The following is a 21,419-nucleotide window of genomic DNA, read 5'->3' on the forward strand; positions in this document are numbered from 1 at the left end:
CTTCAAGTCTCATTTTTGTGCAGGGTGTCAATTTCTTCGAATGCTGCATTTCCTCACCTTTTGTCAGCTGGCATCTTTTCTTTCTCTGGCCATGTGGTGGGTTCTTGTAGCTCTCCTCCTTTGGTCCCGAGTGAGAACCTTTTGGGTGGAGCCCCTTTGTTGGGGCTCTGGCAGTGTCTCAGTTCGGGCTCAGGCTGTGCAGCCCCTTCTGAATCTGTATCCCCTTCTGAACCCCCATGCTGCTATTTAGAAGACTTGGCTGCTATCTCCTCTTAAAGTAAAGCTGTGCCATCGAGTCAGTGTAGACTCCTGGCAACCACAGAGCCCTGCGGTTTTCTTTGGTAGAATACAGGAGGGGTTTACCATTGCCATCTCCCACACAGTGTGAGATTATGCCTTTCAGCATCTTCCTATATCGCTGCTGCCCAGTATAGGTGCTTCCCTAGTCTGGGAAATATACCAGCAGGGATTCAACCCAACAACCTCTTGCTCCCTAGGCATGTTAGTTCCCCACTGGACCATTAGGTTACTCCCTACTTGATTCTTTTCCGGGCTCAATTAGCTCCCTCAGCTCCATCACCCTTGCATTGCAGTCTGGCTCACAGCACTCTCAAGTCCAGGTGGAGCAGAGCTAGCAGGAGATGTAGCGAGAGAAGGAGGAGCAGACCAGAACACGCTCAGAAGAACAGCATCCCTCCTCCCACTGATGCACCCCCCTCCCTCCCTTTAATCTAGATCCGTGGTTCCCAGCCTGGGTTCTTCCCGATGTTGCTGAACTACAACTCCCATCATTCCCGCCTACAATTTATTATGGCTGGGGATGCTGGGAGTTTAGTTCAACAACATCTGGAGGAACCCAGCTTGGGAACCACTGACCTAGTTCCTAATTTTGTGTGTTGGTCTTGCAAAACCATTGTGTCCCTTCCTGTGCCAGGGGCAGCTGGGCCCTCCAAAAGGTGGGGGTGCTACAAGCCACTCCCACACCTCCATCCACTTCTCTCTCCCCACTCAAAGCTCCTCCTGCCTGTTCCACCAGCAGTACTGACCACTAGATCAAGCCTCCATGGGCAGAGGCAGTATGCTGCTGAATACCAAATGCTGGGGACAAACAAGAAGGGAGGGCTGTTTCCCCACCTGCCTGTCTGTGTGCAATTGGCTGGTCACTGCCGGTAACAGATGGAGGCTCAGAGTCTTTTTAAAAAAAATCCTAAGGCCAGAGAGAATGAATATTAGGTCCCCCCCACACCCCTTTAAGGTGATGGTTCTGCGGTATTTGGTAGTCAGCAGTTGGTCTTCCGAAGAATACTGTCTCTGCCCATGGAGGCTTGATTTAGCTGCCATTGCTGATGGGTGGAACAGGAGCATTCTGCAGGAGAAGCTGCAACTGCCATGAGGGGCTTGTAAGTATGAAAAAAGCATCTCTCTTCTTCAAGGTTGCTTTTGACTTCCTCTTACCAGGCTTCTCTTTTCGGATGAAAAAGAAGCTTGGAATATAGAGGAATATCTACAACTACCGGGAGGGACTAGAAACCTCTCTTTCTTGCTGAAGTAAAGATTATTCGCAGTCTGCCCAGAAGCATCTGGAGAGAAGGAACTCTGTCCCCACAGACCTTTGTCCTCATATCTTCGGCCAGTGGAAGGAAGCCCCACAAGCATTTCTCCAGTCCTGGGCAGGGGCAGCTCCATCAAAGCCTGGGAAAGCAAGATGGAAACTGCCCAGGGGATGTCAAGGAAAGTCAGGTGGTGCCGTCGAGTCAGTGTCGACTCCAGGAGACCACAGAGCCCTGTGGTTGTCTTGGGTAGACTACAGGAGGGGTTTAGCATTGCCATCTCCCGCACAGTGTGAGATGATGCCTTTCAGCACCTTCCTATTTCTCTGCTGCCCAATACAGGTGTTTCCCATACTAGTCTTGCAAACATACCAGTGGGGATTTGAAACAGCAACCTCATGCTCCCTAGGCACGTTACTTCCCTGCTGCGCCATTAGGTGGCTGCAAGGTGATGTGACAAGTTACAAACTTGGATGTGCCCAAAGGCTGTGGATGTGCCCAGCTCCAGGACACAACACTTTAGTTGACAACTGCGGCTGATGCAAAGGTTCTTCTTGTGGACTCCCCCAGCATTGTACAAAACAGGGTATGAAATCCTCCAGCCTTGATCCTATTCACACTTGCAATAAGTTCCATGCAAATCCTCCCGCTCACAATGAGGCACTTTGCCTGGGGTTATCATGGCATTTCTGTGTCATGATAGGCAAGGGCTGGGGTCCTGCTTCCCAGACCATGCACCCCAAAAACCTGTTCTGCCTGCTCCTGGACTGTAGTGGGAGACAGCTACCAATGAAACCGGACTAAGTTGCTTACATCATGGCATGTCAGACCTCCCTCACTCTTCATTTCTAATATTATTCGACAGAATAGGCATCCCCTCCATTCATTGTAAATTTTTTATAGTAAGACAGGGAGAGTGCAAGTTGTACAAGTTAGGAGGACTGTAAAGTGTGCAGGCATTGGGGAGCACAACAAAGAGTGAGCTGGAAGGGAAAGGAAGAGACCTCTTGGAGAACTTGCACTGTGACCCCAGAACTTGGTGCAATAGCTTCCCCAGTCTTAACAACTTGCCCGCAAAAAGCAGCTAGACATGTGGAAGTATTTTCTATGGGTAGCCTTCCAAGAGCAGACGTCTGGAAATCAGGTACTGCAAAAGTGTAGCAGAGTGGTGGCTGGAAAGCCTGAACTCTGAGCCAGGGAAATCCTTTGCCTTGGGTAAGCCCCGTCTCTTGGCCTTGGCCTCAACCCTCCTCCCCCTTACACTGACAACTTGGAGGAAGTGTTACAAACCTACCTTGCAGAGGAAATAACCAAGAGGACTTCTGTGAAGTGCTTTCAATACTCCCAAGTCTGCCGTTGTTACTGTATATATTCTCCAGAACAACAAGAAATGGAGAAACACACCATTACACTAAAAGGAACGAAGTGTCTGTTCTCTCACCTTGAAATTCTCAAAGAAGCCACCACCCCCGTTCTCTATCTTGTCATCATCTCCAGAGGCCAAGCCCATCATGCTGCGGCTCCGGATCTGCAGCTCCTCATAAAGACTCTCGAGAAGAGCACTGCGGGTCCGCTCCTGCTCCAGAAAGAGAAGGCCCCCATGTCAGAGAACAAAGAGGACACAAGCACAGACAGACTGACGAGTCAGAAGGACAGAAAACAAGGCAAGTGTGTGTGTGTATATATATAGGAGGGCTAGTTTACACAATCAGTCAATTCACAGAGGAACCTTTTCCCTGGGCTGCAGGTTAGAGGCTATTTGCATGTCTGAATGCTCCCCCCACACAAAAACAGCCTCTGCACACAGAAAACGAGGTCCTGCCATGCTAGCAAACTCTGACTCTAAGACTGAGAAGCAAGGTGAAAGCGGAGACAAGGGGCTTTTCCAGAGAGCAGTAAAATGAAGGCTTTTCAAAGCTTCCACACAACTTCCTAATGCCATCTCGCCCACTGTCCAGATGCAAGCATCGGCTTGTGTGGGCTCCATTGACTCTCTGGCTACATGCTGAGCACAGACCTTGCCCCATTTTCACAGCACCACCTCCCAGCCAGCACTTGGCATAGCGTATGTCCCTTCAGCAGAAATGAAAAAGGGACAGATTCTTCTCAGAACCCAAGAGCTGGGTGGCAGGGAGCACTATGAAAAATCACGCAAAGTCAGGGGCGTAACTATAATAGGGCAAGGGGAGACAGTTGTCTGGGGGCCCACTGCCTTGGGGGCCCCCCAGAGGCAAGTCACATGACTGACTCCCCCAGCCCCACACCCACCCGGGCTTCATTCAGTTGTATTCATCCTCCAAAATTGATGTGAATGTTAAGACCTGGAGCTAGCAGAACAGCATGTCTTTCTCTAGGACCATTTAAATGACTTGCATCGTCCACAATTTACAAAGCCCTTTAAAAATAGGATATGTGTGTGTGTGTGTGTGTGTGTGCGTAGACTTTTACTATGCTTTTTGTTACCACTATTCAGCCTCATTTAAGATTTCTTTACTTCATGAGCTGAGCTTCGGGGGGGGGGGCATTTTAAAATCTTGTCTCTGGGCCGACTCCAACCTTGCTACGCCCGTGCGCAAAGTCCATGCTCAACATGTGGCCAGAGACTCAAACCATGATAGGAAGGAGCATGGGTGCCCACGCAAGGATCTGGACAGTGGGTAAAATGGCGGCTTAGGAAGTTATGCAGAAGCTTAAAAAAAAAAAAAAAAATCACACCTCTGCCATCTAGAAAAGTCCAAGGATGTCCACCTTCAACTGCAAACTCCTACCAAGTTTTGTTATAAATACTTCTCTTCTTTGGTCTTTGACCAGTTAGAAACTGTGTGGAGGAGACCCAGAAGTGTGAGGAGATGCAGCTCCTGATGGCATCGGCTCTTAGCCCAGTAACCCTATTGACCCTTAGGGGCACGAGGGGTAGAGATCATGAGCAAGGGAGCCCCATATCTGACTACACTTTTTCTACTCTACTTTCCCTTTCTTAGGCTGATAGTCTCAGGTTTCATCCTCTCACCTGAGAGACAGACTTCCTCTTCCTCCTTTTCCTTCCTAATGTAGCAAGAAGCTAGGAAAGGCCTTGGCATGCAGGCCTTTCCTAGCTCTCTGAGGCATTTCCTAAATAAACTACTTCACTTAGCCCGCTTAAGTTCCCCCCACGTTAGCACTCTGCTAACCCTGTTTTACTGGGCGCAGCAACACATGAGTAGACCCCTGACCGGGAGGCTACATACAAGCAGCCTCCCGGCCTCGGGGGTCTCCCCAGAATGCCCCGTGCACTTGCACGGGGCATCCTGGGACTTCCAGGAGCCGGGCAGCCTCCGATCCCCACCGCCCCTCCTGGCTTCGTGACAGAGCCCAGAGTTGTGTGGGCAGCCAATCTGGCCGCCCAGGGTTGGCTCCTGGCTCCTTGCTCAGCCCACTCTCCCCCACAGAGCCCGGTAAGGCTCTCCACACTGCTTGTGTGGAAAGGCTCTTTGTGTAGGGCAGGGTCTGGAGCCTCAGAGCAGCAGGAAATGGATCCATTTTGCATGCAGAGTGACTTTGATGACTCTCTCCATTCCCCTCCAAAATGGCAACTCTCATGCCAAAAAACACCCTGTGCTATTCAGCACTGTGCTATTCAAGAACAACACTGTTGGCTATTTAATTCCAACTTGAAAGTTTTCCTTTGCACATAACCCTTGCCTTTGCCAATTCTTTCTCCCACCTCACTGTAATATCTTTGCATTGATTCCCAGCTAACCGGCAAATTTACTACCACCACAACAAATACTGATATACCACTTTTCAACAAAAGTTTCCAAAGCGGTTTACACAGAGAAATAATAATAATATATGATGGCTTATTTGTGGTTTACTAGGCAGTGCTCTAAAAATGCCTTGATAACTCTAAAGAGATCAGATCAGCTGCATTTCTCTTCACCAGGGAACTCCTTCAGGTCATTCTCACAACCTGTGAGCAGGGCAGGGAGGGTGCGGTCGGGGGGAGGCAGGATCGATCTGACCTTTTCCCCCAGATGATCTTTACTGTTTCCGGGACTGCACAACTCACAGGCCCACACATGCCGTGCTGCTCATGGCAGCACAGCCATCTGGAGGAACAGCCTGGGGAACACAGCCTGGCCTCCAGAAACCCCTCAATGCATTGCGCAAGGAGCCAGGCGCATTGGGGGCATTTCCACCCCAGGCAGCCCCAGCAGACACATGACCAGGGTACCAGTCTACCCCGAGAATAGCCCCAGGACAGAAATTCGGCTACCCGGCAGGGCAGCGCCAAGATCGGCTCTGACCGCCGGTGCTCCACACAAGCAGCTCTATCCAGGCTGCTCGTGTGAACAGCCTCCTTAGCTTTTCTGAAGAGATCGCAGACCAGAGTGGCAAAACACCTCGGCAACCTTTCCTCCCACTCTTGTTCCTTCCAGGATTTGTGCTGGGTGCTTCTGCAGCACTAAGAAACTAACCGGCCTGCCATTATCCAGGTTCTTGTCCCCAAACAAGAATGGGTCACATTATCACCAATCAGAGTCAGCGTTACCAGTGTGATCACAGAAGTCAATTCGGTACTTATTTAAGGATAGCAGAGGACAACAAGCAGCACACTGTGCATTGGTGGAGAATGGCACACACATGATACACTGGCCATTCTCAACAAAATACGCAGAACCAGTGAGCACGAAAGGCTTCACTTCCACATCTTTTAAGAAAGGACAAAGCAATCTGATCCCTGCCTCTTGAGGGACAAAGTGCAACTTAGATTAAGACCCTATTATACAGGCACGTGACTGCCGCTCCCTGCTGCTAATACAGCAGAAGAGCCCCACCGTGGCCAGTAGGTGCCCTGGTGAGCTGCAGCAATGTCTGGGAAGTGGAATCCTTCCCGTGCTTTCCCATGGACTCCTCACTTTCCAGTGCTCCCTGCGTGGCTTCCCAGATGCCACTGGAGTTTGCCAGAGCATCCAGCGGCATCTTTAAGGGTCTCCACCACTGCGGGGAACAGCGCAACATTGTCAGCAGGTGGGCAATGGGGATAGTCACTTCGGAAGGGTTCTTTGACTTTGGCCCGGAGGATTATCTGACTTTGGCTACTTGGAGCCAAATATTTACACAGGCCTAATGGCCAGGAGCAAGGAGCTTAGGCAACGGAAAAAGTTCAGAGATGCAGCAGGTGCTACTTTTGAAGTGTTTATGGCTCCCAGGTGTGCATTTTACCTTGTAGAGAGTCTCCCCAAGGGCATGGTGATGAAGCTGCACTACCACATAGGCATGCAGGAAATTGGAGGCAATCGTGTCAGGGACAAAGGGAGTATTTTCATCCTGGAAGACAATGGCCACAATATCGTTCCCAATGTGGCGCTTCCGCTGAAGCTGGAAGGAAGCACACAAGAGAGGGAGTTATCCTTCCAAACAGCAAATAGCCCAACATGGCCTACTTAACCCCACCGGCCTCCCATCTCAGTTGAAAACCTGAATCTATTCTAAACCCCACTCCCAGCTTGCTCCATCAACACTAAAATATCTATATGTCTCTACCAGTCTAGATGCTCATACATCACTCTCTCTTCCACCCCGTCCACAGTTTGCAGCTCCCTAAGCGCCACGAAGCACCAGGTACCTGCTGGGCATCTCCCTCTGTGAAGGGTAGCTTTGTAGAGATATGGAACATGATCTCCTTGCCCCGGAAATTGGTGCAGACAGACTCTGTTCCTGTCTGACCTCTCGTAACATCCAAGCCACCTCGGAATCTGAGCAGATCAGTCCCACATATTTCAGGAAAGGTGGGGGGTGGGGCGAGGCAGAGCGGGGGAAGAGGAGAAAAAGAAGAGAAGAGTAAAAAGAAACACTTTATTCAGAGATGGAAATACAAGTCAAGTGAGGGCACATTTTGTAAAATGCACGTCTACCAATTCTTCATAATGCTTCTGCAAGATTAAAGTTCTTGTTGGAAGTGAAGGACTTTGCGCTGTCTCATGTCTCAGTGACATAGGAGGACAGCCTAGTGGGTCAGAGGGCTAGAGAGGTCAAGACATTGGTCATCCTTTCTCTACTGCTCTGACATTATCCCTTTGGTATGTAGATTGCTACTCTCAGGGATTGACTTCCTGCCTGCCTGCCTGGCCACTTCCTCTTCCTTCTCTTTCCTTTCTTTTCCCTTGCAACATGCAATGCAAGCTCCTCTCTCCCTGCATTATGTATGCAGAGATGTAGAATCCATCTGCATCCAGCTATCTAGATAGAGTAGAGATACTATTTCTCCACTTTACTATCTAGAATGGAGTTCACTAATAAATGCTCCATATATTGATCTGAAACGATGAACTGGCTCCAGGTTATTTTACTCTTAGCATACATGCATGCCTGGGCAGACTCCGCTGTGTTGTGCCTCTGTGCACTCTGCTATATTAGGAGAGTATCTCTTACCAGAGAGAATGCCCAACAGTTCTTTCATTCTGAGGTATAACTGGGAATGCATTTGAGCACCCAGGTAAGTTGTGGGAGAGCATAATTCAGAATAACATGCACTCATAATGGCAGATAAAAGGGATGGCTCTCTAAATCCAGAGTTGGGAAATAAAATGTGATCCAAGTTGCCATTTAAGATATAGATGAAAACTTGATAGTCCACTGTGCTGCAGAGGGCAATGGACTATGGTTTTCATCTATATGTTAGATTCCAGAGCATTTAGCCAAGAAGGCGATAGCAATACAAAATGGAACCCCTAAAGAAATATGGTTCTAAACAGCATAAGGAGAAGCAAGGATGGTATGTCTAGACTCCCATTCAGACACGTCTTGGGAAGACAGAATTGCACATGCAGTCTGTAGTGCTCTGGCAGGGCAGGGATACTGACCAAAAAAACCCAAAAATGGGTTTTTCTCACAGCAGGGATTTCCCTGCCATTGTCCAGGAGGGGAGGTTCCATTTGGGTCAGCAGCATGTCTACATCTTCTCCCTTTTCATTTGGAAATCAATCTGGCTAAGGCACAAGAGGGCAGGTGTGTGTGCATCCACCTAGACCAGGCCTGCACAACATAAGGCCCGGGGGCCGGATTCGGCCTGCAGGGACTATTTTACTGGCCCCCAGGTATCCTGCAGCAACATAGGAGCTGAAAACTGCCTTATAGCGCCATCCTATGCATGGTTTCTCAGAAATATGTTCCATGGTGTACCCAGTGAGTCTTACTCCCATGTAAGCATGCCTAGCATTGCAGCCTGAAAGCAATGACAATTTAGGGAGAGGAGAGGACTTGGCATTTATTTTGGGCTGGTTTGCACTCCAGGGGCCCCACTGACTGAGCAGGGACAGGACCTATTTTCTGGCCACTATTTCTTGGTTAAAACTATGGGTCTGTTGATAGGGGGAATAGGTCCACAAGTAACTAACGATATTTTTAATTTTAATGTAATGTGCTAAAAATTGACAGCGGCCCTTTCACGCCTAGTTGTGTATGGTTCTGGCCCACTAGGGCATTTGAGTTGTGCAGCCCTGACCTAGACTCTTACGACTTGCAGCATCTTCCAACTTCTTCCTTCCCCCCCTAGTTCATCCACATACACGCTCCTGCACGCAGAGTGTTGCATATTTGTTTTTGGAAATATTTACAAGCTAACTACTCAGTACTCTGAGCAGGGCTGGCCCTATCATACACAGCACCTTTGAGGAGTGAGGAGTGCTTTTGGTATGCACACGCACACACATACACACACACACACAACCCAGGTTGGTCTTTCAGTGTTGCCAAGTTGTGTGGCTTGTGCAAACTCAGCTCTTTGCACTTGCTTAAAGTTGACACTCTGGGCAACCAGTTGCCTTGGCCACCCCTAAGGCCGGTCCTGGTTCCAGTTCAGAAAGGTCTGGACCAGGCCTTCTAGTGCCTACACATGGTAGCACTAAGCCCATCACATCTAGCAGCTGCTGAGAGCTGGAGGTTCTCCAAGCTGATGATTAATAAATCAATTGAGAATGAATGGCCATTTAGTTTTGTGTCACTTGTTACATAGGAACATAGGAAGCTGCTATATACTGAGTCAGACCATTGACCTGTCTAGCTTCAGTATTGTCTTCACAGACTGGCAGCAGCTTCTCCAAGGTTGCAGGCAGGAATCTCTCTTTCAGCCCTATCTTAAAGAATCCAGGGAGGGAACTTGGAAGTTGGAACCTTGTGCTCTTCCCGGAGTACCTCCATCCCCTGAGGGGAATATCTCACAGTGCTCACACTTCTAGTCTGCCATTCATATGCAACCAGGGCAGACCCTGCTTAGCTAACGGGATAAGTCATGCTTGCTACCACAAGACCAGCTCTCCTCTCCTCTCACCTTGTTCTTTCACACTTCTCTGCTTCACGATTTAATATTTAAACAATCTTACTGAAAAAACAAGCAGAGTTCTGAGAATGATGATCTGTCGTAGATCATGGTTTTGTTTGCTCCACTTGAGACTACAAGTATGCTTGTGACAATAAAAGATCTTCCTGTGCTACCTTTCTTCTTTTATTTTGCCTGATGGATTTTGGGACGTTATTTCACTTTAACGAGTATTGTTATAACACTTTGACCAGTTTTAAAGAACTTCTCCCAGTGACGCTACAACAACCACCCTCCGTCAGATTCCTGTTATTAAAGCAGAACTTTAAAAGAACCGCTTTTTGTCCAGTTTCTGTGTCAAACTGCGGGTGGCATTTGCAAGCAGAGGAAGTGTGTGATATTCGGCCCTGAGCAGTCTCTGAAATCCAAAGCACAGTTTGGATTATAATCAGCGTTATTATTTAATACCCTTGATATTGCAGATGGAGACTGGAAGCTAACTGAATCTAAACTACTATCTTAGGAGGCCAACCAGTAAGTCCAAATCTCAACTTATCTATGACTGAGAATTTCTGAGTTCACAGCCTATGCTTTTAGGGCCATGTTTGTGTGCGCGTCAATGTAATGCGCCGTATGGCCCCCGCAATTGTTGTTGTTGTTTTAAAAGTTAAAACAGTATCTGACAGGGTGCCCAGAATCAGGACAGTGACGTCCAGCAAGGGGATACGTAACCATTTCCCTTCATGCTACAGTCCCAGTGAAGATCATCCACCTGAAGCCAATGGGAACTTCTTTCCCAGGGCGAAGAGCAGCCTTAGGGAGGGCCTGATCTGGATGGGAACTGTGGCAGTGGCAAAGAGTTCAGCCCTGTCCCACACACCATGGCCCCAGGCCAGACTGCCCTTCCCTGCTGTACAGCTGGCACACAAGGGCTAATCGCATGCTTGTTCTCACATTTATTTATTTACCATACTTATATACCACCCAAAACTCACGCCGCTACACGTAGTTCGGCCCTTAGTTCACTGCCTGCTATGCCCCCTTCCCTCAGCCTCCTTGCCTGCGGGCTGCCTGTCCTTTAGCTTCCTTATCTCCTCAGCCCTGTCCCCTGTTTTTAGCCATCCCCCAGGTGAGGCTTTAATTTTTCTGGGCTGGGCTGAAAATTGCTCAGACAGACAGTGCTGGAGGAATCAATGCAAAAGTACTTACCCGCGGAAGTCCTGCAGCTGGATTCTGTCCCCAAGGAGATCTAAGAACTCTAAGATGCCTAGAGACCAACAGATTGGAAGAGGTCAGTCTACATACCCCTACTAAAGAAAAGAGACTTAACAGATTGCGAAGACCATCGCGCAATATCCTTAATAGCACATGCTAACAAAATAATGCTCAGGATCATCCAATGCAGAATAGAGCCCTACGTAGAAAGGGAAATGCCGGATGTTCAAGCTGGTTTCAGAAAAGGCTGAGGAACAAGAGACATCATTGCTGAAGCACCCTGGATAACTGAGAAAGCCAAAGAATACCAGAAAGAACTCAATATGTGCTTTATTGACTACAGAAAAGCCTTTGATTGCATCGACTGAGAGAAGCTGGATTGGAAGAAGATGAGTGTGTTTATTGATTGATTGATTGATTGATTGATTTGATTTATATACCACCCTTCCAAAATGGCTCAGGGCAGTTCACAACATGATAAAAACAATTAAAACAAATTAACAATTAAAATCAAACTATTAAAACACAATAAAACCAATAAAACAGCTAAAAGCCCTGAAAATCAGGGCAACAGTTTAAAACAGTTAATCATTTAAAACTCTGGAAGGCCAAGCCAAACAGGTAGGTTTTAAGGGCTCTCTTGAAGGACAGCAAAGATCTCAAATTACAAATTTCTGCTGGGAGTGCATTCCATAGCCCAGGAGCGGCTACAGAGAAGGCCCGCCTCTGCGTCGCCACCAGACAACTGGAGACGGCAACTGGAGACGGACCTCCTCAGATGACCTTAATGTGCGGTGGGGATCATGTAGAAGAAGGCGCTCTCTTAGATAACTCGGACCTAAGCCATTCAGGGCTTTAAAGGTAATAACCAGCACTTTGTATTTTGCCCGGAAACATATCGGCAGCCAGTGTAGCTGTTTCAAAACAGGCATCATATGGTCTCTCCGGGTTGCCCCAGAGACCAATCTGTTTTAAAGTTGGAGGAAGAAACATCAATAACCTGCACTACGCTGATGACACCACCCTGATAGCTGAGAATGATCTGCAAGCTCTAGTAATGGAAGTCAAGGAGCACAGTGAAAAAAATGGGACTGCAACTAAATGTAAAGAAGACTAAACTAATGACAACAGGTACAGCAACCAACCTCAGAATTGACAATGAAGACATTGAAGTGGTAGATAGCTTCTGCCTTTTAGGATCGACCGTCAACAGTAAAGGATCCAGCAGTCAAGAAATATGCCGCAGACTAGCACTTGGTAGGGTTGCAATGAAGCCCTTGGAAAGGATATTTAGATGCCATGACGTGTCTACACCTACAAAGATTAGAATTGTTCGGACCGTGGTTTTTCCCGTGACACTCTATGGATGTGAAAGCTGGACTTTGAAGAAGCAAGACAGAAAAAGCATTGACGCTTTTGAACTTTGGTGCTGGAGAAGACTTTTGAGGATACCATGGACAGCCAGGAAAACAAACAAATGGATCATAGAATCAATCAATCCAGAATTTCCACTCGAGGCACAAATGACCAGGCTCAAACTATCATACTTCGGACACATTGTGCAAAGACCCAGCTCCCTGGAGAAGTACGTAATGCTGGGGAAAGTTGAAGGAAAGAGAAGAGGACGACTAGCAGCAAGGCGGATGGACTCGATTACAACAGCAATGAATGTGTTGGAAATTCTCTGTGGTGAGAGAATCCCTTTCTCATTATAGCAGAGTGCACAGAGGCACAGCACAGCGGAATTTAGTTAGGCATGCGTGTATGCTGAGAGTAATGTAACTTGGAGCCAATTCATAGTTTCAAATCAATATATAAGGCATTTATTAAGGAACTCTATTCTAGATAGGAAAGTGAGGAGTTAGGATCTCTAATCTATCTATCTAGCTGGATGCAGATGGATTCTGCATCTTCTCTGCACACATGGTGCAGGGAGAGAGGCTTGCCATGTTGCAAGGTAGAAGGGCTGTTAGGAGAGAGAGAGAGAGAGAGAGAGAGAAAGAGAGAGAGAGAGAGAGAGGAAGCTAGTCCCTGAGATTAGCAATCTACATATCCAAAGGAATAGTGTCAGAGCAGTAGAGAAGGGATGACCAATGTCTTGACCCTCTAGTCCTCTGACTCACTAGTCTATCCTCCACTGTCTGAGACAAGAGACAGCGCAAAGTCCTTAACTTCCAACAGAATGCACCACTGAGAGACCTTAAAGGCCAAGTTGAAGACAGATCATCCTGGAGAGAACTATCTATGTCATCACTAAGAGTCGACACTGACTTGATGGCACTTAATCAATCAATCACCATATATTAATCAGAGGAATCGAAGCTAAGTTTCCAAAACTTACAGATGCAATAAGGAGAAGTGAAATTGCAAAACTTGCTGTGTTCCCTACAATCTTTGCACCCAGGGCTTCAATGTTAGCAATGCAGCATCTCCATCTCTATATAAACATATCAGCTGAAAAGAAGCAATGAATGTTAGCCACTGGCTAACATCAGGGGCTCAAGGAACACTTGGGCGGCCAGAAGATGTAGTCCTGCCAGTGGCTCCTCAGCCCCTGTGAGGCAGGGAAAGGAGCTCATTGTCAGGAAATCAAGGAAACTAGCCAACCCGCACAGAGCATCTGTGTGCTCTTTGGGGCTGGCTGTTCCTCCCTCCCTCCTGCCCCACTCTCCCTCCCCCTCCCCCCTTATGTCCCACACTCTTGCCCCCTCCCCTCCCTCCTGCCCCACTCTCTTGCCCCTCCCTCGCACACCACTCTCTTGCCCCCTCCCTCCCCCTCCCACCCCTCTCACTCACCCTCCTGCCCTCCCTCCCTCCCACTCTCTCTTGTCCTCCGTCCCCCTCCCACCCATCTCCCCTGCCCTCCCACCCCTCTCTCCTCCTTCTGCCCCAGTCTCTCCTGCCCTCCCACCCCTCCCACCCCTCTCTCCCCCTCCTGCCCCAGTCTCTCCTGCCAGTCTCTCCTGCCCTCCCTCCCCTCCCCCTGCTCTTCTCTCCTGACCCACTCTCCTCCCTGCTCCAACCTCTCCTGCCCTCCCTTCTGCCCCCTCCCTCCCCATCCTACCCTCCCGCCTGCCCTTCCCCTCTCCCCCCTGCCCCACCCTCTCCTGCCCTCCATCCCTCTCCCCCTGCTCCCCTCTCCTGCCCTCCCCCTCTCCCCCTCCCCCTGCTCCACCCTCACCTGCCCTCCCCCTCTCCCCCTGCCCCACCCTCTCCTGCCCTCCCCCTCTCCCCCCTCCCCCCTGCTCCACCCTCAACTGCCCTCCCCCTCCCCCTCTCCCCCTGCCCCTCTCCCCCTGCCCCACCCTCTCCTGCCCTCCCCCTTCTTTCTGGATTGCCTGTAGGAGTTGGCGATAGAGGGCACTGCTTTGCAGTGGTTTTGCTCCTGCCATTCCAGATGGTGGAGCTTGGTGATGGTTGCTCTTTGAAATGAGAAGTATTATATGGAGTCCCTCAGGGCTTCATTCTGTCACCTATGCTTTCTAACATCTGCATGAAACTGCTGGGTGAGGTCTTCAGGAGATTTGGTGCAGGGTGTTATCAGTATGCTGATGACACCCAAATCTATTTCTCCTTATCAGTCGTCGTCGTCATCATCATCATCATCATCAGGATATGGCATTAACTCCCTAAATGGCTACCTATGGGCAGTAATGGGGTGGGTGAGAGATAACAAATTGAAGCTGAATCCAAGCAAGATGGAGGTGCTCATTGTGGGGGATTGGAATCTGAGAGATGAGTTAGATCTTCCTGTGCTGGATGGGGTTACCCTCCCCTAGAAAGGACAGGTATGCAGCTTGGGAGTGCTCTTGGATCCAGGCCTCATCCTGGTATCTCAGGCGGAGGCTATGGCCAGGAGTGCTGTCCATCAACTTGGGCTGATTCGACAGCTGCGTCCATTCCTTGAAGAGAATGATCTCAAAACAGTGATGTACCTAGTGTAAGGCCCAATCCAGTCAATTTTATATTGAATTAGCGCATAGATAGGTTAGCCATATTGTATTAGATAGATGCTTGACTTGAGTCTGTTTGCTCGACACAGTTTAGGCCTTGATCTTGGCATGAACCCATGAGTGAACGCCAAGTTCCCCTGTTCCAGCAAATTTTCCATGCTGTCAAGAGCAGCCCCCATCTAGTGCTTCTGTCTAAAACTGGAGAAAAATCGGCCTGTCGGCTCGGGCACACTTCCTCATTTTTCAGTACCTCAGATCGAAAGTACGCTAAGGCTCAGTGTTCCATTTGAAGGGGGGGCACTTGGCCCACGCCTTGTTCCTTTTCCACATCTCCCCTAGACAATGATATTAAATGTCAAATGGAACAGGTTAGCCAAGGGTCATGAATGGTCAAGACCCCTTCTTCGTCCAATCACTATTAGATGCGTAGGTGGGAAAGGAGAGGATACTTAAAACCCTAATTTGAGGATAGAAAAAAGGGGCTCTCTCCCTCAGGGAGGGTGGCTCAGGCACGGCACACAGGAGGAGGAAAGGAGGAAGTTGATCCGATCAATCAATTTGACGGCACCTAGCATCTAGCAAAAAGAGGAACAAGTCGAGGTTCCCTTGGGGTATAGTATATTGTGACCGCAAGGGTCTGGCGGATCTGTCAGTGTCTCTAGGCTGTTAGTTTTGTGACTGCTTTGTGTGAGAGAAGTAATTTTACTGCATGCTGTATGCTGTGATTCATCTGAATATTGGTAAGAAAATAAATCTGTTTGGATTAAATATAATCTCTTCACTTCTCCTCGTGTCTTCTTGGGTCTTGGGATTCTTGACAGCCAGTACCATCAGAAAGGACCCACGTCTATGAATGTGGGGATTTTTGGAGCCCTCATTTATTCCTGGTTGCAGGAGTTTTGGGGGAGTCAAAAATCTTACACTAGTACGAAAAATTCAGTTAGTTCAAAATGCGGCAGCCAGACTGGTCTCTGGGGTAACCTGGAGAGACCAGATTATGCCTGTTTTTAAACAGTTGCACTGGTTGCTGATATGTTTCCGGGCAAAATACAAAGTGCCAGTTATTACCTTTAAAGCCCTGAAGGGCTTGGGTCTGGGTTACATTAGAGAGTGCTTTCTTCTGTATGATCCCTATCTCACGATGAGGTCATCTGGAAAGTTCCATCTCCTGTTGCCACCGGTACGTCTGGTGGCGACTCAGAACGGGCCTTCTCTGCAGCTGCTTCTGGCCTATGGAATGCACTCCCAGCAGATAGCCACAATTTAGGCTCGCTGTTGGCCTTTAAGAGGGCCCTGAAAACTTGTTTGGCCTGGTCTTCCAAGGTTTTTAAATTGTTTGGGGGTGTTTTAATTGATTTTAAATGCTTTTGAATTGTTTTTATATTGTTTTAAGTACTGTGTTTTAGATGGTGTTTTATGTCTTTTTAAATTTGTTGTGCACCACCCAGAGCCTTTGGATGGGGTGGTCTATAAATGTAGTGTATAATACAAAATTTAAAAAGCATTGATCCAGTTTTCTCCATGTGCAGATTCTTTGCTGTTTAAGAAGATATGATTGATCAGAAAAGCTCTTTCCACATTCCAGACATTTATATGGCTTTTCTGTGTGTACACATTGATTGATAATTAAAATAATTAAAATTTTCACTTTCCATGCATTTATACTGCCTCTTGTGTGCATTCTCCAATGGGCATTAAAGTCTGGTGTGCGATTCAAGCTTTTCTCACACACTGGGTAGACACTCCTTTTCATTCCTATTTGTTTTGCTTGCTGAACTGGAATTTCATGAAAGTTGTCCCCCTGGCAAGCCATGGATTTCCCCCTTCACATCTCTGGTTTCCTTCTGGCTTTTGGAGTTTCTCTTGATTGCTGAATTGCCTTCCACCTTTTGAAGCTGGTTTCTGTCTGACGATATTCCGTGCAATCTGTTATCATTCTTGCTGTCCCACCCACTGGTTGCCAGAGAAGCTACATTCCCCCAATTCTCCTCTCTGTGCAGGACTTCTTGGCCTGCTTTTAGCAAAGCTGGGTCCTCCTCAGTGAAATGCAAAACCATCTACTTCAAGGGTATTGGATCCTGAGCTGGCTGCACAGCAGCTGTTTTTGTGCACCTCCAAAGAAGAGATGTCATTCCATTACCCAGTGAAGTCTGGTCTGCTGAGAATGAAGAGACCCCAGGTTTTGATTCCAGTTTTAAAAGGCCTGCTGCACAGGAGCAATGGTATCCTTTTAAACATTATTCTAATGACTTCCATCTGCTGGACTTTGAAAAAATGGAACAGGAGTCATTCCATGAAACTGATTGGCATACGATTTAGGACAGACAAAAGGACTTACAGGTGAACCCCATTATCCACAGATAGCGGCGTATTGCGGCAATGGGAATCCGGGGCTTAGGTTCCTGGAGGCTGGGGAAAGGGCAAAAATGGCAGGAAATGAGGGGAAATAGCAAAAGTAAGTGCCCTATCAAAGTCTCCAGCCTTCCAGGAAAACTGCCACCCCCACCCTCCGCTAGTCCCAAATTGGCCATTTGTCTTCTTTTTTAAAAAGAGCCACAAAATGGCTCCTACTCCCAAAATGGCAGCCGGAAATGACTTTGGGGATCGTTTCCAGCCACCCTGGACATGCAAAATAAACCCGTTCTTCACCTTTTTTCCCTGTGTAAGCCGAGGTCGGCTGTCAATTACTTGACAGCAGAGACACAAAAGCATGGGTGTTGGATCTGCAGATAGAGAGGTTTCCCTGTATTCATGCACACAGCAGCACTTAATCAGTCTTTGGAATTTGCTGCCACAAGGTGTATTGATGGTCTCTAGTTTAGATGGCTTTTTTTGTCTAACAGGATTAGACAAATTCATGGAGGACACATCTATCCGTGGATATTGGTCTTGAAGGCATACCTCCCTTCTTCCACTGTTTCTCCCCACAACTGGCATTCAGCACCCTACTGAGCCTAGAGATAGCATATAGCCTCTCCCTCCTGCTTGTAGACTTCTGGTTGGTCATGGTGGGCAACAGGATGCTGGGCTAGATAGCAGGGCCAAATAAATCAGCACTGATTTGATTTGGGGATCACCTTGGTGCTTCAGATGTGTTCTCAATTCAGTTTGATGCTTCAGGGGAGCAATCCAATTTACTTTGGCCCTGTTTGATGGAATCACTTCAACTCGAGCCTAAGCTTTGGCCTGCCTCCCTTCGCCCTCACTACTCCCCAAAGCCCTGCACATTCCACAGGACGCTACGTGGCGTCTTCTTTCAGTCTTGAATGAATACCAAAACAGACCACCTCTTCAGAGCTTGGAGCAACATGCAGGGGCTTCTCAGATGATCCAGGTACTAATCAGGCCCCAAGCAGAAGAATTGGTGCAGCGTCGTGGTTCCAACCACAAGCTAAAAACCCTTGGCTGCAGTGTTCCCTCTAAGAGAGATTTCCAGATGATGACAACTCCCAGAATCCCCAGCTGCAATGGCTTTTGCTTGGGGATTCTGGGAGTTGTAGTCAACAACATCTGGGAATCCCTCTTATAGGGAACACTGCTTGGTTCCAATCTCCACTCAGTCATGAAGCAGACCTTTGGCAGCCCATTGTCCACTAGCCATGGCTCCCCCAACTGGCAATATACTAAACTATCTTACAGGGCTGTTGTAGGTATACAACATTAGATGGATAAGATGGGCAAATGTTTTTACTTTTATTCCCCCACCCCCACCTCCGGCTTTCCTCCAAGGATCCCAGAGCAGAGTACATGTTATGTCTGTCCTCACAACGAGCCTGGAAGGTACACCCACTGAATTTCACAGCTGCACAGGAATTTAAACTTTGTCTCCCCAGTCCTAGTCTAGCACCCTAACCACTACACCATGCTGGCTCTCAACACTGAAAAATATGCACAATATCACATCTGAAGGTGCCTCCGTACTTTTATGGGCCTGGAGAGAGTGCAGAATTGGAGACACTGAAGTCTGAAGCTACCTCGCACATGAAAATGTGTGCTCTACCACCCAACTAACTTTCAAGAGCTTCTTCACTAATTGTGGTATTAAATTTAGGCTTACAGGTACGAATGTCATTATGTGCACTTGCTCTGGAGTAAGTTATTAGTCAGTAGTAATTGCCATAGAGACAAAACCATCTCCACTAATGGTGGAATGAAATGAGTGAGTGGATGTGTTTTTCCTTTCCACCTATTGAAGGCACTCTCCAGACTAGAGCCATAAATGCTCCCTGATGGCAGACACACACCATCTATGGAAACCATGTGCTATTTTATACCAATAGACCTCGCCCATTCTGGTCTTCCGTTCTTGAAAGAGAGAATTGTTACAGAAAGCGGCAAGTAATTCTCAGGGAAGCTTTAGAGGGGATTTTTCTGCACTCTGATTTATCCAGAGAATTCAGTATAATTGTAGAAGCAGCAGCAGGCAAAGGCTAGTTAGGTTAAATAGATCAGATTATGAGAGAGATTGTCAGGGTCTGGTCTCAACCAGCCCCATGATTTGACCAGCTTTACTGCTGCTGACCCCAAGTGGAATTCCTTATGTTTCCCGGCTGTCTCCACTTGGCAGCCCATCAACCTTCCGTCTCTCACTCAATCTAGGCAGGGTGGTGTGGCATTTAAGCCTGGGGTGGAGAACACAGACAGAGACTACACCAGAATTTAATCAAGAGGTGAAATCTTTACTTGAGAGGGGAAAATACCAATTTGAACGTAGCTTTTGCAATGTTTAACAACCATAAGAGCAAAAAAGAAGAAGAAGAAGAAGAAGAAGAAAATGAGATAAGCCCATCCAGCGATTATCAGACACTCCACGCTGGCCCTAACAGGCACCTCACCAGCAGCTCTTAGTCAGCCCACTTGGCTTCCCTGCAAGCCTGTCTCTCTCCCTCTCTGCTCAGCACTGCCTTGTCTGGTTCTGCTGCTATCTGTTCCTCCAGCTACTCCAAGAGCAATCCAGCTCCTCTGTGTGATCTTCAGCTCTCTTCTTTGCGATTCAGCTCCTCCAACTGCTCTCCTGCTCCCTAAACTGTTCCAACCTCCCCTTTTAATCCCTGGAACTCTGCCCACCTCCTGAGGGCGCTTTCCAGATTAAACCCTACAACAATGTCTGATCTGCTCAGTGTGCTTCCATACTTCCTGTGTTGTGACTCCGCAATCCCTGCATAATTTCAGAGTGTAATCTGGAAAGCGCCCTGCATTAGCCAATCAGGGCAAACACAAACCAGAACTTAGGGGTGGGGGGTGGGGCAGGGATGAACACCAGCCAGAAAAACAACCCTGGGGTAGGGAAAAGGTCAAGGTTTCATCTACTCCAGCAACGCAAGTGGGGAATGGACAGCCATTTTAAATATAAATCAAAATAAAGACCAAGCAAACCTACAACATGGAGTTTTGGGCCCCATTCTCCACAGAGGTCAAGGAGGATATTGTGGGGACTGAGTCAAATGCTTTGCAGAAATCAAGGCACACTTTGTCCACAGCATCCCTGTCCTCTACTAAACTAGTAACTCTGTTAAAAGAGGAGGGGAGATTACTCCAGTCTGACAATTTCATGCTGGCACCTACTAAACACCAGATTCTCTTTTTGCTGTGCTCACAGACAGACTGCTGACAATACTTGAAACATTCAGCAAATCAATGAGTAACCTTTTCCTGGATTGTATCACTTCAAGCTGCAGATGTGTGATTTGTGCATCCCTCCCCACAGAAGATCCCTGCACATCGAAAAATAGCTCTGAAGGGAACGGGTTAGACTGAACCAAGAGTGCACATCACCCTTAACCAATTGAGCAGTTTCCCCTGCATTTTATCACACCACCTGCCAACTCCTGGCGACCACAGAGCCATGTGGTTGTCTTTGGTAGAATAGGGAAGGGGGTGACCATTGCCATCTCCCGGCAGTATGAGATGATGCCTTTCAGCATCTTCCTATATCTGCCCGATATCGGTGTTTCCCATAGTCTGGGAAATATACAAGCAGGGATTTGAACCAGCAGCCTCTTGCTCCCTAGGCAAGTTACTTCCCCACTGTGCCTTTAATAGCCCATACCTATCCACAAAATAAAATTAATGAGATGCTCCTTAAGCTTTTCCTCTGTTTGCACCCCTGAGTTGAACACTTGTTCCCAACATGCTATATATATTTTTTTTAACTATTATGAGGGAGAGCATTTAAAAACCCTACCTTCCACTTGCAGCCTGAAGTGATACAGTCTATGCAGAGCTTTGCCACTTGATTGTGTGAGTATGAACCAGACTCCCATTTGTGGGGTTGGAGGAGCAGAAGACCTGGCTAGAGCAGAAGGAGCAACTCATGCTTCTCCTGAATTTCGGATTCTGCCTCTTTGTAAAGCGTGCCTTTGTGGATCTATAGATCACACTCAATGCTACCTGAGAAGCTCT

At 47.9% G+C, this 21,419-nt stretch overlaps 1 protein-coding gene across 2 annotated transcripts; it reads right to left on the bottom strand.

Annotated features, from left to right (window-relative positions):
- Positions 1–2,646: 2,646 nt before the first annotated feature.
- On the bottom strand, positions 2,647–21,191 carry LOC128329279 (rap1 GTPase-activating protein 1-like). Of its 2 annotated transcripts, XM_053260169.1 has the most exons (5): positions 20,398–21,191; positions 11,059–11,116; positions 7,159–7,288; positions 6,756–6,911; positions 2,647–3,126 (listed from the first exon to the last, which is right to left on the bottom strand). In XM_053260169.1, the coding sequence occupies exons 1-5, from the start codon at positions 20,417–20,419 to the stop codon at positions 2,962–2,964; spliced, it is 531 nt and encodes a 176-aa protein (XP_053116144.1). In that variant the 5' UTR covers positions 20,420–21,191; the 3' UTR covers positions 2,647–2,961. The 2 variants fall into 2 exon arrangements, with proteins under 2 accessions (XP_053116144.1, XP_053116143.1); XM_053260168.1 differs by lacking the exon at positions 7,159–7,288.
- Positions 21,192–21,419: the final 228 nt, after the last annotated feature.

Source organism: Hemicordylus capensis, chromosome 6, assembly GCF_027244095.1.
Source record: "Hemicordylus capensis ecotype Gifberg chromosome 6, rHemCap1.1.pri, whole genome shotgun sequence".
In the NCBI taxonomy this organism is placed as follows: domain Eukaryota; kingdom Metazoa; phylum Chordata; class Lepidosauria; order Squamata; family Cordylidae; genus Hemicordylus; species Hemicordylus capensis.